The sequence below is a fragment of the Equus caballus genome, chromosome 11 (assembly GCF_041296265.1).
Source record: "Equus caballus isolate H_3958 breed thoroughbred chromosome 11, TB-T2T, whole genome shotgun sequence".
Taxonomy (NCBI): Eukaryota; Metazoa; Chordata; class Mammalia; order Perissodactyla; family Equidae; genus Equus; species Equus caballus.
The window spans coordinates 16,472,007-16,488,158 of record NC_091694.1 but is presented as its reverse complement, the minus strand read 5'-3'; the positions used below and the strand labels follow the sequence as shown (position 1 = coordinate 16,488,158).

The 16,152-nt window shown below is 53.5% G+C and overlaps 2 protein-coding genes across 26 annotated transcripts in view; one reads left to right on the top strand and one right to left on the bottom strand.

Moving 5' to 3' along the window:
- The window catches only part of MRC2 (mannose receptor C-type 2), a 50,780-nt gene extending 49,305 nt beyond the window's left edge, over positions 1-1,475 (top strand). For 5 of the 9 annotated variants that reach the window (XM_023652271.2, XM_070227091.1, XM_023652270.2 and 2 more), the window contains exon 30: positions 97-1,475. In XM_023652271.2, the coding sequence (XP_023508039.1) occupies positions 97-320 (224 nt within the window). In that variant the 3' untranslated portion in view covers positions 321-1,475. The remainder of the gene's footprint in view (positions 1-96) is intronic. The other 4 variants (XM_023652269.2, XM_023652272.2, XM_070227092.1 and 1 more) reach the window with 1 other exon arrangement.
- An 8,658-nt stretch (positions 1,476-10,133) lies between these two features.
- The window catches only part of MARCHF10 (membrane associated ring-CH-type finger 10), a 199,793-nt gene continuing 193,774 nt past the window's right edge, over positions 10,134-16,152 (bottom strand). For 10 of the 17 annotated variants that reach the window (XM_070227102.1, XM_070227103.1, XM_023652267.2 and 7 more), the window contains 2 exons: positions 13,990-14,032; positions 10,134-10,596 (listed from right to left, as the gene is read on the bottom strand). In XM_070227102.1, coding sequence (XP_070083203.1) covers positions 10,535-10,596; positions 13,990-14,032 — 105 coding nt within the window. In that variant the 3' untranslated portion in view covers positions 10,134-10,534. The remainder of the gene's footprint in view (positions 10,597-13,989; positions 14,033-16,152) is intronic. The other 7 variants (XM_023652261.2, XM_070227101.1, XM_023652264.2 and 4 more) reach the window with 1 other exon arrangement.

The following is a 16,152-nucleotide window of genomic DNA, read 5'->3' as shown; positions in this document are numbered from 1 at the left end:
GGGACCTCTCCCTCCTTGTCCCCTCGTTCTGGCAGTGGGTGGGCGGGCTGCCCCTCAGTGGCGGGGCTTCTCAACTGAGGGTCCATCTGGCTGCAGCAGCGCTCCCAGAGAACCCAGCGGCCCTGGTGGTGGTGCTGATGGCCGTGCTGCTGCTCCTGGCCCTGCTGACTGCGGCCCTGATCCTCTACCGGCGGCGACAGAGCGTTGAGCGTGGGGCCTTTGAGGGTGCCCGCTACAGCCGGAGCTCCTCCAGCCCTGGCGAGGCCACGGAGAAGAACATCCTGGTGTCTGACATGGAAATGAATGAGCAGCAGGAGTAGAGCGAAGGGAGTGGGCAGGGCTGGGGAGGAGGAGCTAGGGAGGCTGGGCCCTGGGGTAACCGGGCCCCCCACCAGCTACCAGTCCAGATGGCCTGTGAGGGGTGCCCTTGGGAGCCGCTGTTGGAAGCTGGGGCTGGGCAGGGCCTGGGCTGGTGGGGCCCCTCCCTCGCCTGAGGGCTGGGCTGAGGCCTGGCTGAGTGCAGCGTGGCGTTTCCCTTTTTGGGGGCCAAGGTCTTGTCACCTGGGCCTGTGCCCCCACGGCAACCAGAGGCAGGATGGGAGCCCCCTTCTGCATCTCTCTCCTCAGGCCCCCCTGCCCAGGCCTGCTGACCCGTGCCCGGGGACCCCTTCTCATTGCAGAGCCTGAGGAGCGCCCCCCTGAGTCCTCAGCCAGCCTCTGCCGCTTCTCTGCTCCCCACCTGGCAGCCTCAGCTCTGAGCCCCTCACTCTGGCCCCTGTCCACGCTCCTCACCCAGCTCTTCCTTCTGAGTCAGGGCCCTGGGATCTGGGGAGCCCTCTTGCTCTTGGTGGGGGTCGGCTGAGGGGGCTGAGCATCTGTCACTCCTGTGCCTGCTGGAGTGGCCATGGGGCGTGGCAGGAGGGGCCTGGGTGGGGCCTGAGAATCAGGGCACCACTATGGTGTCAGCTGAGCTGAAGACAGGACTGGGGAGAGACACCCAGACCTCCTGGGGGTGACCAGGCTGGACTAGGGTGTCATCTCCTGCCGGTCGGGGGGAGGGCTCTGTCCCTAAAGAGTCCCCTGTGGGGACCAAAATAAGTTCCCTAATATTTTCAGCTCCTGGGTCTGGTTTGGAGAGAGTGGAGGGGGTTGCCAGAGTCCTGGGGGCCTCAGAGAAGCGGGAGCCTAGGGATGGCCCCAGTGCCCGCCCTCTGATGGGTCCCAGAGGAACAGCGCCCGAGCTCCTGGAGCTGCCCAGTGATGGGAGGCTGACCCCGTGCCTTTCCCAGAGGTCGGAATCCCGCCTGAGGAGTGACCGGCCAGTCCTGGTGCCGCCGCGCGGGACAATGTGAACACAGACTCAAAGACATGGTCCTTTCTTTGTAGTTCTTAATTTTTTTAATGTGTCAATATTGTTAAAAAAAAAAAAAAGGAAAAAGAAAAGCAAACAAATAAAACACCTTTAAGAGGCCCGAGAGAGAAGAGTTCTGCTCTGTCCTGTTGTGAGCCTTGTTGCTTGTAGGCCTGCAGAGAGAAATGTCGTTTTGGAGCTTGCATGGTGCGGTCTTTCTGCAGTCCATACCAATCGCATCTATCTCTGGGCCCCATAGAGACACTCTGACTCCTGTCTCTTCTTCCGGGACCTCACCTTTCTGGGCCTGCTCCGTTTTCTCTCTTCCTGGGGACCTGTGTGTGGGTGAGAGGGCAGGAGCCACGGCCGGCTGTGAGCTTGGGCAGCTGAGCTTGCCCTTCAGCAGGGGTCAAACGGGAGAACGGGACCCACCTCCTGGGGCTGCTTTAAGGATGTTTGAGGGTTAAATGAGATCTGAGCAAAGTGCTTAGAATAGCACCTTCGAGCTCCTACAGTAAGTGCCCCATAAAAGCCAGCCGTTACTGTCATTTCTGGGCTGTGGCTCCTAGGGGATCATTTAAGGTGCTCAGGCCAGCTCCGGGTAGGGGTTTCACATCGCCCTTCCATGGCAGCCTCATACCTGTGTTTGAGCTGTGAGAAAGCGCACATTTGTTCTGGGGGCTTGGGCTCTGACACCACCCAGAGGCAGGGGAGTGGAGGACAGGACTGCCCCCCCACCGGCTTTCACTCCTCTGCTCGTTAATTCAGGACACTGGAGCTGCAAATAGAGCAGCAAACGGAGAGAGGGCCCTGCCAGCGAAGGCGAGTCCACTCCCCAGGCCGGGCGGGTACTGTGAAAACTGAAGCAGGCTGGGGGAGGGCGCCAGTTTGGACTGGGGTGGGGGTCGGGGGATGTCTCACAGGGGAAGGGAGCCTGGAGCCTGAAGGATGTCAGAGGTGAGCAAAGCAGGCACCTAGGCCAGGTCCTAGGCAGGGAACAGCGAATGCAGGGCCCTGCTGTGGGGGTCCCTGGAGTTCAGAGGTGGGGAGGGGCCTGAATGCCCAGGGCCTTGAAGGCAGTGGTGGAGAGCGTGGATGTTATTTTGAGTATAGTGGGAAGTCAGTGGGAATGGCTAAAAGATTGACATTTGAAGATGGTGGTTCCGGTCAGGACTGCAGCAGCCGTCAGATTCTGTGCGCATGCATGCGTGTTTTGCCTGGTTCATGAATTTTTTAAATAATTTTTTACTTTTTTTTTTTTTAAATTGAGTTATTGATAGGTTACAATCTTGTGAAATTTCAGTTGTACATTAATGTTTGTCAGTCATGTTGTAGGTGCACCACTTCACCCTTTGTGCCCACCCCCCACCCCACCTTTCCCCTGGTATCCACTAAACTGTTCTTGGTCCATAGTTTTAAATTCCTCATATGAGTGGAGTCATACACAGATTATCTTTCTCTCGCTGGCTTATTTCACTTAACATAATTCTCTCAAGGTCCATCCATGTTATTGCAAATGGAATGATTTTGTTCTGTTTTGCAGCTGAGTAGTATTCCATTGTATATATGTACCACATCTTCTTTATCCATTCGTCTGTTGATGGGCACTTAGGTTGCTTCCACGTCTTGGCTATTGTAAACAGTGCTGCAATAAACATTGGGGTGCACAGGACTTTTGGGATTGCTGACTTCAGGCTCTTTGGATAAATACCCAGTAGTGGGATGGCTGGATCGTATGGTAGTTCTATTTTTAGTTTTTTGAGGAATCTCCATACTGTTTTCCATAGTGGCTGCACCAGTTTGCATTCTCACCAGCAGTGTATGAGGGTTCCTTTTTCTCCGCAACCTCTCCAACATTTGTTGCTATTAGTTTTAGATATTTTTGTCATTCTAACGGGTGTAAGGTGATATCTTAGTGTAGTTTTGATTTGCATTTCCCTGATGATCAGCGATGATGAGCATCTTTTCATGTGCCTATTGGCCATCAGTATATCTTCTTTGGAGAAATGTCTGTTCATGTCTCCAGCCCATTTTTTGATTGGGTTGTTTGATGTTTTGTGGTTGAGTTGCGAGAGTTCTTTATATATTATGGATATTAAGCCTTTGTCAGATATATGACTTGCAAATATTTTTTCCCAGTTAATGGGTTGTTTTTTTGTTTCAATCCTGTTTTCATTTGCCTTGAAGAAGCTCTTTAATCTGATGAAATCCCATTTGTTTATTCTTTCTATTGTTTCCCTTCTCTGAGAAGGCATGGTGTCCGAAAAGATCCTTTTAATACTGATGTCAAAGAGCGTACTGCCTACGTTTTCTTCCAGAAGCCTTATGGTTTCGGGTCTCACCTTTAGGTCTTTGATGCATTTTGAGTTTATTTTGGTGAATGGTGAAAAAGAATGGTCAATTTTCATTCTTTTACATGTGGCTTTCCAGTTTTCCCAGCACCATTTGTTGAAAAGACTTTCTTTCCTCCATTGTATGCCCTCAGCTCCTTTGTCAAAGATAAGCTGTCCATAGATGTGTGGTTTTATTTCTGGGCTTTCAATTCTGTTCCATTGATCTGTGCACCTGTTTTTGTACCAGTACCATGCTGTTTTGATTACTGTAGCTTTGTAGTATGTTTTGAAGTCAGGGATTGTGATGCCTCCCGTTTTGTTCTTTTTTCTCAGGATTGCTTTAGAAATTCGGGGTCTTTTGTTGCCCCATATGAATTTTAGGATTCTTTGTTCTAATTCTGTAAAGAATGTCATTGGGATTCTGATTGGGATGGCATTGAATCTGTAGATTGCTTTAGGTAGAACGGACATTTTAACTATGTTTATTCTTCCAATCCATGTACATGGAATGTCTTTCCATCTCCTTATGTCGTCATCCAATTCTCTCAGAAAGGCCAATTTTTTACTTTTCTGAATAGGTAATACTGTCACATGGTTCAAAACCTAAACAATATAAAAGATATGCATTGAGAAGTCCAAAGCTCTTGGCCTGGACAGCAGGGTAAATGGGGTGCCATTTACTGAGGGGGGGGGGCTCGTGAGCTGCTTCTCTGAGCTGTCCCCTCTCTGCAGCCTCAGCGGTGTTGTCCTGACAGGCAGCAGCAGGACCCATGGAGGGTCTGGTCACTTGGGAGGGAGCCCCAATCCTACAGGGAGTCCTTAATGCTTAATCCACTTCACCCTGGAGTGATTCACTCTCCAAATTGGGGAACAGCTCCCTTTGCGAGTTAAGTGCCCTGCCATTGGCCACAACTCAAAGATTGCTTGACCAGGCTGGGGCAGATGCCCCCTGGGACGCCCACTGCTGACCTTGCCCTGGGAGAGAAGAAAAGTTGAGGGTAGAGGCAGGGTCACCAGCTCCAGGGTGGGGGCTGCGAGGAGCCGCTGAGGAAGTGAGGCCCCAAATGCCAGTGCCACCTGGGGGCAGTGGCAGGTGAGTGTCAGAGGTTTAAGTCACTCCAGAAATACCTGTCCTCACTCCTCGCTCCTTTCCTTGGGGGCCGCAGTCCTCGCCAGAGCCCTGCACCCCACCCCAAAGCATTTCAGACGGCGTCACAGGCACCTGGGGGCTCCGCATAGACCTTGCTCTAAGCATTGCTGCTTGGGGGCTCCATCAGGGTGGGAGGAAAGCTCTGGGCCTGAAGCCATTTGCCTCTGGCTCCAGGACAGTGCTGGTTCTGGTGGAGCACATGTCAGAACCTTCTTTCTTTCTGTTCATTTCAATTCAATAAACACTTCGCGCCTCCTCCACATTCCATCTTTGCTGGGTGGGGGATGCCCTGACACCCATCCTGGTGGGCCTGGGCAAAGGCCCGGCATGCCAGGCACTGAGCCCAGCCTTCACTGGCAGGGCTAACCTGGCTCAGCCCTGACCACCTGGACATTCAGTGACAGCTCGCTGAATCCATGAATGAATGGGAGAATGGGCCGCTCTCCAGAGAATGGTACAGGCCTCCTTGCAACCTATTCTTGTCAAGCCAGAGATGGCCTCCTCCCAGGTGTCCTGGCAGAGCTGGCCTGGCCCAGTGGGCAGCACCATGAGGCCGCAGGGGTGAGGAGCCAGCCAGCCGCACCACATGGCTCTCCTGGAACGGAGCGGCCCGGGCCCTGCCAAGCTGCCTCGAGCACGAGGGCTTGAGTCTGTCGCAGCAGCAAGGTGAGGAAGTGCATCTTGAGGGAGGATCCCAAGAAGGGAAGGCAGGAGGAGGGGGGAAAGGGGAAAGGAGATGGAGGAAGGTAGGAGGGGCCTCGAGGGGACACCAATGTGAGATAGAACTTTATCTTAGGGGCCAGTGCCACCAAGAGCCCCAGGAAAAGGCTGACTTCCATCTTGACTCGCACAGAATCGGCACTTGAGCTGCGGATTTCAGTCCTTCCTTGTCCAGAAAAGCAGGCGGGGTGCCAGCCCTGGAGAAAGGGAAGGAGCGGAGCAGCAAGCAGGAATTTTCCCTTCGAAATGGATTAATTGCTGGCAGTCAATCAAAAAATAGACAATCTTCTGATATCAGCTGATGGCAGGACGTCAGCTGTAGCCCTTTCAGGGAAATCCTGGTCATTTCAGGTTTTCTAGTCCAGTTGGCATTTCCTCCTCTCCTCCCCGGCACCTCTAAGTCCTGAGGTCTGATGGAGAGTCCAGTTCTGGTCCCGGGTCAGTGGAGAGCCCTGCTGCTGATGCAGGATGCCCTTCTGCATCTCTCTTTGGGACTGAGGAAACTTTTTGATGGTGTCTCTCCCCATACTGGGGCTGCCTCAGACACGCCATTCCTCCGTGACAATGATAATAATCAGTGTGGCCCTGTTCTAACTGGTTACCATGAATTAACTCATTTTATCCTCTCAACACACCATAAAGCAGATGCTATTGTCCCCCTTATGGATGAGGGAACTGAGGTACAAAGAGGGGAAGAACTTACCGTGCCACCTCTCCTCCACACCTCCTGCTCTATAAGAAGCGTTGGGAGGTGGGCAGTGAGCACTGGAGAGCCGCCTCCCATCTTGCTGTCAGGTTCTGAGACTCAGAACTTTGTCTCAATGTATCATCTCTGCTGAGAGTTTCAGGAGACTATTTTGAGTTTAAGGGCTGAGCACGACCTCTCTCCTTCTCTTCTATGGCTTCCCTTCCAAGACAGTGGGGGAAGGGTACCTGGGTAGCCTGGGCTGGGGTGGGACCATGGGATACAATGCATGGTCTTGCAAAGAATGCATAGAAATGAGGTGGGGGCTCAGTTGATATATTAGGCGTTTACACTATTACGGACATTTTAAAGCTCACACTCGCCTCCCCAAGGGCAGCCAACTCACCCCAAGCAACGGGGTGCTCTCCCCTCGCTCCTGCTGCCAGCTCTTCTAGGTCGCACTGCCCTCATCTCACCAGTCTGGGTAGGTGGTTTTTGGTAGCTCCCTACTGTCTATGTGTGGACCCTCGGCTCCCTGTCCTGGCCTCGGGGTCCTCTGGCTCCCCTGCCCAGTGACCCCATTCTGGCCAGCTGCTCTCACCACACCCTAAGTCTGTGTGTGCTCCCCACTTGCCCTTCCCTCCTCCACCTCTCTGTTTGCCTGGGCTCCACCCTCCTTCCAGGCCCTTTCCTTCTTCAAGCCTTTGCTACACCCCTGGTCCTGGTGACCACCTAAGCCCCTGACTTCTGGAGCTGGTTAAGGATATTACCTCTCTTGCAGGCCTGCCAGGAGTGTGGACTTGGCCCACAGACTTCACTTTACCCTGTAAACTTAGGCACGTCACTTAACTTCCCGGATGTTAGGTTTTGTGGTGGTTAATTTTATGTGTCAACTTGACGGGGCTAAGGGATACCCAGAGAGCTGGGAAAACATCATTTCTGGGTGTGTCTGTGAAGGTGTTTCAGGAGAGATTAGCGTTTGGATCTATAGACTGAGGAAAGAATATCACTCTCCCCAACGTGGGTGGGCCTCTTCCAATCTGTTGAAGGCCTATATAGAACAACAAGTTGGAGGAAGGGCAAATTTTCTCTCTGCCTGAGCTGGGACGTCCGTCTTCTCCTGCCCTCAGACATGGTGCTCCTGGTTCTCGGGCTTTAGGGCTCGGGCATGGATTCACTCTATGGGTTCCCCTGCTTCTCAGGCCTTCGGGTTTGAACTGGAACACCACCACCGGCCTTCCTGGGTCTTCAGCTTGCAGATGGCAGATCGTGGGATTTCTCAGCCCCCATAATCACATGAGCCAATCCCTCATAAGTCTCTTTCTATATTTCTCTGTATCCTATTGGTTCTGCTTCTCTGGAAAACCTGAATACGGGCTTCGTCCCATGTAATGTGGGGTTAATAATGTCTGCCTCACAGGCTCATTGTGAGGATTAGAGATAAATGTAAAATGATTATCTCCAGGCCCTGCTCATAGGAGCTGCTCTCTAAGTGGCACATGTGGGCTCTTATTACCTCGATTTGGCTTTTTCTGTATATGTCCAATTGCCCAAATAAGACCGAACTCCAGGAGGGTGGGCATCATGCACTTTTCCTGTGTCCTCACAACCTTGCACGTGGTTGATGGTTGGTAAATGTTTGAGGGTCCTGATGCCAGCTGTCTGAAGAGCCAAAGACTTGGAAATACCTGTGTCCCACCCACTGTGCCTCACCCTCTAATAGATTCTGGCAATATTTACCCAGTTAGAGGAGGAAAGATAGCCCTTTTCATCCCTGTCTTGTGTGTGTGTGTGAGGAAGATTTGCCCTGAGCTAACATGTGTGCCGCTCTTCCTCCACTTTGTATGTGGGACGCCTCCACAGCATGGCTGGTGAGTGGAGTAGGTCTGCACCCGAGATCTGAACTCGTGAACCCGGGCTGCTGAAGCAGAGCACATGGAACTTTAATTAACCACTTGGCCATGGGGCCAGCTCCCCATCACTGTCTCCTAGTAAATGAGACTCCGTCCTTTTGGCACCTCATGCTATGAGGAGCCCCATCGGCAGACCCCCAGGCTGCAGCACTGTTGAGTTGATGGCGTGGGTAGATAGCAGTTCTGCTGCATCTCTCCCACCCCAGAATTCAGAGGAGGCACTCCTGGGTGCGTGGGTAAATCCTTGAAATAGTTTTTAAAAACCCAACATTGGCTGATGTCAACCTGTGACGGTCTCAGGGTGGCTGCCTCAAACACTGTCATATCTTACTGCGGGTTTGGCCTGTTAGAACGTTTACACGGCCACCTCAAATTCCATTGAGCTCTCTATAAATTCATTTTTAAATATGCATCATCCCTTCCTAGACATGTCTCAGTATTGGCTCCTGGACAAATCCTTTACATTCTGTCAACCTGAAAGTTCAGTTAAAAAATAAAGGCCCCTTTTCTCATAGAATGAGTAGGACATCGGGTTCCTTTTGTGAATGGAGGAACTGGAGATTTTAGGAATTTTATTTACATCAGGGAGATATTTTCAACTTGAGTGGCCCTTCTAGGCTCTACCAACATTGAAAGATGTCCCTTTATTGGATCTTGGATCTAGGCCACCTGGCTGAATTGTTTGCAGGAGTTGAGTCACTGTTAAACTGTGGAACATATCAGAGGAGAGGGACAAGATTTTAAGCTAATTCAATTCCAGTCTTTCTAAGACCCTATTGGCACCATAATTCACCTGGGGGGCCCCCTTTGCAGTGGCGCCTACAGTGGCCACCCCTGGTCTGAGGAGGGTGGGCCTTGAAGGTGGGAGGGAGAAACGCTGCCTCCTTTTCATTCCGCCTGTCTCTCTCTCAGCCTTCCTCTGTCCCTTCCTCTACTTTTTAGAAAATTTATCAAGGCCTATTTTACAATTATACCACAGAGTTGCCCCATTGATGCACACAGTTCAATGAGCTTTAGTAAATTTATCTGGTTGTGTAAACATTTCCCGGAACCAGCTTTAGAACACCTGCATCACCCCAAAAAGCCCCCTGGAACCCAGCCGCTGTCAATCTGCACTCCCTGCCCCATCCCTCGGCAACCACTGATCTTTGTTTCTCCGGTTTTGCCTTTTCTAGAAATTGCACATAAATAGAATCATACCAATATAGTCTTTTGTGCCTGGGTCTTTCACTTAGCATAATGTTTTGCATGTATCAGTAGTTGTTCTCTCCATCTTTCAAGTCTTGATGTGGTCTTTGGGCCGTAAGACGTAATTAGAAGTGTGGAGTCCACACACCAAACCCGTCCTAAGTGGGTAGTGGGTACCTACAGGGGCAACTGGCCATCCCGCCTGTCCCAGCCCATGGGGTCCAGGATGTGTCACCTGTGGTGGGAGTGATGGTGGGAGCAAGAAGTGGAGGTGGGGTGGGGCTGTGAGATGTGCTTCCCTCTCAGCCCGTTCCAGAACCAAAAGTGGATTCGCCTCCTGGAAGAGTTACAATCAGACTCTCAACCAGAAGTAGTTGTCACACAAAGGATAACTTATATCCACACGGAATCACTTCCAAAGTCATGGCGTTCCCAAACAAAGGGAAGCAGGGGCCTTGATTTCGGATGGGGAATGAATATTCAAAAGGGAGCGATGGGTATTGCTGGCGCAGCCTCAGCTGGAAAACGTGCTTCCACACACACTGCAGGTTATGGTGACAAGGCCTCAGCTCCTCCCGGAGAGGAGCTCTTAGCATTAAAAGTGAGGCAAAGGTCACAGGTGTTGCTTGTGGTGCGGCTTGGTCTGGTTCAGGATGGTTAGTGATTGCATCTCTTAAACAGTTAAAAGCTTCGGAACCCACCCTTGAGTTCCTCGGGGCAGTCAGTTGGGGACATTCTGAGGTTGAGACCCTGAGCCTTTGTCCAAGGAAACTGGAATAAGCACAAGTGAAACTGGGTGAATAAAGTCAGTTTACTGACTACGTGGCACAATTCCACTCGGGGTGGAGTGAGGCCTGGGCAGGCACCCTCAGCTGAGGGACCCCAGGCCAGTGGGCCTGTCAGAGCTGCTGGGGCCCCTTGGGCTTCTGGGCTCAGGGGCAGCAGCAGGGCAGCCTGCAGGGGGCTCAACAAGCCTAGGTTGCTTGGCCTGCGCTGTCTGGGTCTGGACTGGTCACTGTTGCTGTCCGTAGATGCTCAAGCCAGACCCCAAGAAGAGAGCGGCGCAAGGTGAAAATGATAACTGTGAACACATTGGTTTCAGTTTCAGTAAAGAGGGGGAAGGGAGGCACATGGGGATGTAGAAAAGGCGGCTGGGGGGAAAGGCCTCGCCAAGCTCCACAGCCAGCACCCTCGCTAGACGACCCGGCTGTTGCCTTGATAAATGCTGCTTTCATTTCCATCTCCCAACTCGGAATCTGAAAAGCAAGAAGATCTCTCAGGCTGTAGAGCCCTAGCAGACTGGGGATCAGTCTTGGAGGGGCATGGCATTGCTGCCCCTCCTGCCCTACCCCAGCCTCAGCAGCCAGCCAGACACACATGCATACACACTGCAGTGCCTGGAACAGTGTGGGGAACAGAGACCTGCAGTCTGGGGGTGGGGAATCCCTGGGCTTCCAGTCAGGCCAGGGCAGCGGTGTAAGTCTCTCAATGAGAGCATCATGGTCATCTCCACATCCCCACATGGCCCGGTGTAGCAAATGTCTGCAGGCTGAATAGCTGGAGGAGCCTGGCCTCCTCTCAGGGTAATGTTCCCACATAAACTCTCATTTCCTTAACTTGTCAGTGAGGGAGGAATTGACTTGAGTTTCTAAATCTTTCAGAGATCAAATGGCTGGAAGCAGAAGGTCATGTGATGGGAAGGAGGGAGGGCAAAGAGGCAGTGGGGGTCAAGTAGAAGAGGTGGAAGTCAAGAGGCTCTTCTTTATTCTTGGAGGAAACTCTTGTTTTCAATGTATTTCTTTTCCCATTGGCTTGAGGGAGTGTTCCCTGACTATTTGGAAATGGTTTCCGACTGTTGAAGGAGGACAAGAAGCAGGAGCAATTCACACTCCCCCATCCCTACCTGGACCCTCTGGGCTTCTACCTCTGCCACAGGAAGCCCCAACCCCACGAGTTACCCCTGTTCCCTTACCCATCCCCCAAATCTAGTTGCCTTGAATTGTGTGTACTGGGGAGGCAGGGCGGCTCTGGCCCAGCCTCTGGCTTGAAGGCCCCCATGCCTGCTCCTGTCCACACCTATATGGATGATGGCTGCAAGAGGCATTGTTCTCGTCCCTGACCTTGGACTTGGCTGTGGTGACAGCCATTTGTGCCAGCTGGGAAGCAGTTGTCAGGGGTCTGGGTCACACAGCTGTGTGACAGGTTGTCAGACCTGGGCACACCCACCGAGGGACTCTCCCTGGCTGCCCTTACCTCAATGCCACCTGTTGCATTTGTGTGGGGCCTCTGTTACCGGGTGCAGGGGAGGGGGTGCCCGGTGAGAAGGTTGGCATGGGCACCACAGACCGGCAGAGAGGCTGGCATCTCTTTGTGCCACTTGGTGTGCCCTGACGTTTCGCCTTTTTTCTCTGTTTACCTGAACTGAGCTAGGGCGGCAGGCCACAGCTGTGACTCAGCTCTAGCTACCTGTCTTATCAGAGCGCTGCCAACCTGACGGGTCATTGCCAGGCTTCTGAGGACCGAAGAAGAGTGCGGCCCCGAGGGAGGGCATCTGCCTCTGGTTCCCCTGGCCCTGGTCTTGATCGTGGTTCTGGCAGAAAGCCAGACACGGCTGCATCTGAGCAGCGTGCCAGAACTGTCCCTCTGTGCGGGGCTCTACCCCTGCCAGCCCTTGGGGTGTGTGCTGGCACGGGGGCAGGTAGAGAGGGCCTAGACTTCATTTCCAGGGGAGAACTGGCTGCCCCCGCATCAGAACTGCTGCGGGCGAGGGGATGGATCCTAGAGCTAGTCCCAGCTTCCTGAAGAAGGATGGTAAACCACTCTCAGTGGGGTCTGTCTCGGAACAACACGTGAGGGCAGCGGCGCAGCGCAGGGCACTTGCAGGTTGGGCCCACAGAGTCTCCTCAGTGGAGACTCCTTTTTAAGCACCACGCCAGGGATACTCTCCTCCTGCCCTCCAAAGACATCAGTCTCCCCTGGGGGCCTGGCTTGGAGGCTGGGGTGCCCGTTCCCCATCCTGGAGCCCGGTCCCTGGGGGAAAGGCTCCGTCCGACTCAGCGCCTCCCGGGGCAGCAGGGCGGCAGCGGCCTGCGCTGGGCACTAGGGGTCGCCCCTGCCCAGCCGAGCCCACCCGGGCGCGCCCGGCCGCTGCAGGTTTCCCGGAACCGGGCAGAGGCGCGGGCGCCTCGGGGGCTGGGGAGGGGCGCGGCCGGCGTGGCGCCGAGAACCTGCCCTGAGCCTCGGGCCACCGGGCTCTCTCCGGCCGAAGCGCGGGGGCCCGGGCGCCGGAGGTCGGCTCACTGCCACGCCCTTTCTGGAGCATCAGTCAGGACGTGCGAGGCGAGGCGCCGAGAGGGGGTGTCTGCGCCCGCGATACAAAGGTCTTTTCTAGACCTCACCGCTCCCTCCCGCTCGCTCCCTGCCCGGCTGCCGGAGAGGGAGCAATGGCTCTGGGTCGGCCCAGGCGACAATGTCAGGTGTCGGGGCGACAGCCTGGAGTGGCCCCCGGGCCTTGCGATGGCGCGAGGGGGCGCTGGGTCCTCCCCGGGCTCGGCTGGCAACCGCGGTCGCACCAGGGACTGGGAGTCTCTGGGGTCCTTTTGTGATCGGAGGGAAGGGCCCTTCCCTCGTCCCTGAGAATGGCCAGCCCCGGTTCTGAGGACTGCGTGCCCTGAATAACAAACTGGGTTCTTTAAGGATCGTCCTCTGGGCCCCACCCTGTGGAGCTTTGAGCTGGTTCAGCTTCTCCTCCGGGCAGGTCTTTGGGGGTTCCCGAAAGCATCAGCGTGCCCGGCTGCCTCGGGGTCACCAGGGGCCCACCCCGTCGCCTGACTCGGAATCTCTGGGAGTGGCCCAGGAATCTATATTTTTGGTAAGCTCTCCAGGTGATTCTGATGGCAAAGCCAGTGTGGGAATCACTGTTCTATACCACTTAGGGCAGGCAATGGTAAAATTTCTCCCCGAAAGAACCTCTGGGGATGCAATTGCCACATTCCCCTCTGTGCACTGTAATGTTTATTCTCCCTGCTGATGGAGAAGTTCCTCGTGAGTCTGACTGCAAGCTCCCCTGCTTTCATTAAGCACATTTTCTTCTATGGCTTTTCTATGGGATAATGAGCCTGTCTGAAGACAGCTGCTCTGCCTCCTTTGAGGGACCTTTTTCAGGAGACCTGTTTTCCTTGTTCAACTTATGAATCCAGCAGACTCACTTGATTGCGCCAAATGGTGAGAAAATCCAATAAATCTAAAACTAGCTTGTGAATGAATGTGGTCCTTTTCGGTGACGGCTAAACAGCTCCTTTCCAGGGTTTAGAAGAAAACCCGAGAGGCTTCCCAAGTATTGGATGCTGGAGAATCCCAGCAAAGGAAAAGGAAAATCCTGCCGCAGGCCACCCTGTGCTCGGTGATACCGTCTTCCCTTTTGCTGGCCCCTTGCTTTCAGGATGGATTAAAATTCTTATCTGCTCTGCATCCAGCGCACTTGGACTCCTTTCCTGAGAGCTGTAGCTAGTTTCCCAAGCTCTGTGGGGTTATTTTTGCTCTGCGTGATGGTCAGTACTTCCTTCCACAGTATTCGGTTCAACACAGTGACAGAAAGAGAGTGAATTAGCAAACACCCTCAAAATGGCAGGACTGACCCCCAAACCTACTTTCATTTTCTTCCGGCCTGGGTTGTGGGTAATTTCTTGACAACTATGAGAAAGAAGACAACGAAAAATGAATTGTTTTTACAAAGCAGTTGTGAACAGATGTGTAATTCCCTAGTCTCAGGAACATTCTAGGAATCCCTTACATCACCTTAAAGGGGCAGAGAAAACAAGTGGAGGTGCCAAGGGCAGCGTTGATAGTCAGCACCTGTGGGGCTTAGCCCGTCCTAAAGACACCTAAAGCCAGCCGCAGTGGTAACCCAGGTCGCCTTTGCTGTTCCGGGGCTTCTAAATTTGGCAGTGTGAACAGACTTGCTTCCTTTCAGCAATTGATCTGAATAGCAGAATCCCATTCTGATGGTCCCAATCACATTGACAGGCCTGGGGGTGAAGGCTGTGCTAATTGGCCGCACTGGCTTTTAAACAATCGGTTGTATTCTCTGCCTGGCAGGAAGCAGCAGGCCCATCAAGGCTCTGGGCTCCCTCTTTGTTCTGATTTTATGGCATTTTGTGCCACAATAAGAAACACTATGTACTCCGTGGGAGCCCATTGTGCCAGGCTGCAAGGATGTGGGCTCCAGCGCTGATGGCTGGTGCTCTTTACCCCCCAGAGAAGAGGGGCTTTGTGACAGGCTGAGGGACAAAACAAGGGATGCCAGACACTGTTACTGGAGCAACTGTCTGGCCAGGTAGAGCCAGCTTTGGCCCTGGGTCCCTCTCACCTGCAGGCCAGGGGGAGGGCAGGATAAGGGTAGAATTTCTTCTAGGGTAGCAGTCCTGGGGACCTGGTAAATTATGTATCGAGACTGTGCTAACCACGCCCCCCCATTTTCTCCGGGCTGCTGAGCCGACCTCATCCTGCCTCTTGTCTGTGCCAGGCGATCGCTTCTGTCTAAACTACCTCACGCTCCACCAGGACACACCATCTTGGTGAGTAGGGAAGTTTTCCCAGCTGTGAGCCAAGACTGGGATTCCCGTATTTTGGGTAGATTTGGTCCTTTGAGGCAAGAGTTTTTGGGTTTGTAAGAATGGTGTGAATTTCTACAATTCCCAGCCTCACACCTGAATGGCAGGTGAGATTTTGGGCCTGTGAGATCTGAGAGCTACTTCAAGACCCCACCTGCCTCCCAGGCCAGCCACTGCTCTCCCCTCCCCCCTGTTTCATACAGGTGACAGTTTTCCTACGGGTGAAGTGTTAATACAGCACACCTGGGCAGAAGACAAAGGAGAGCGCTACCCCCAGGAGAGCACTGTAAAGATCCGGGGAAGGCCTGGGGTCCCTTCTGCCCTTTGCCCTTTAGCACACTGACAGGATTCCTTCTATTGTTTCACCTAGTTGAGTGAATCAGCCTAAGGGGTGTAGGGCAGCTGCCCTGGGCAGGCAGGGAGAGGAATTCAGGGTACAGGTACATTTCATTGAGGGGAATGGAGAACATGGTACAAACAAGACCTGTGGCTAGGAGAAAGCCTAGGGACAGGGGACTTTGGGGTAGCAGGCCCTGAATAATGGAGTGCCCCATGTAGGTGCTGAAAGGGAGAGAGGGGAGGCAAGGCAAGTCCACTTAGCTTCAACACACAGGCTGGCCCAGTGTCTGCGGCAGGTTAAAGAGTGAGCCAGGTGGGGTTATGTGAGGCTGGTAGGGTCCCCCGTTCTCTGGAGATGCTCCCACCATGAGTATCTGAAGTGAGAAAAGGCCAGTTTCCTGCTGAGCACTTGCAGAGAATACTGGTGAGTGCTTCCTTGGCCCCTACCTCACTTGGTGCTCACCCAAGCCTGTCCTCATCTCCAGTGCTCCCCACATGGGCCCCCTTACCCTGTCCATTGCAAAAGCCACCCAGCTCAGTTCTTCCCCTTCCAGCCCACACTCCACATGGCTGCTCCATTTATCTCTCAAAAATGCAGGTTTCCTGGCCTGCCAATCCTGGGCTAGACACCCTTTGGTGAGCTGCATACAAACCCTTACATCCTGCTCCCTGCCTATACCTCCAGGCTCACTTCCTGCCAGCCCCAGCCACACTGGACTCCTTGACTTTCCCAAACCTGCAAGCCTTTTCATGTCTCTGAGGCTTTGTGTTTCCTTCTGTATGGAATGCCCTTTCCCTCCCCTCCTACCCTTGTTTTGCTAAACTCTCTAAGGTTCAGTTCAGATATCACCTCCTCAGCTG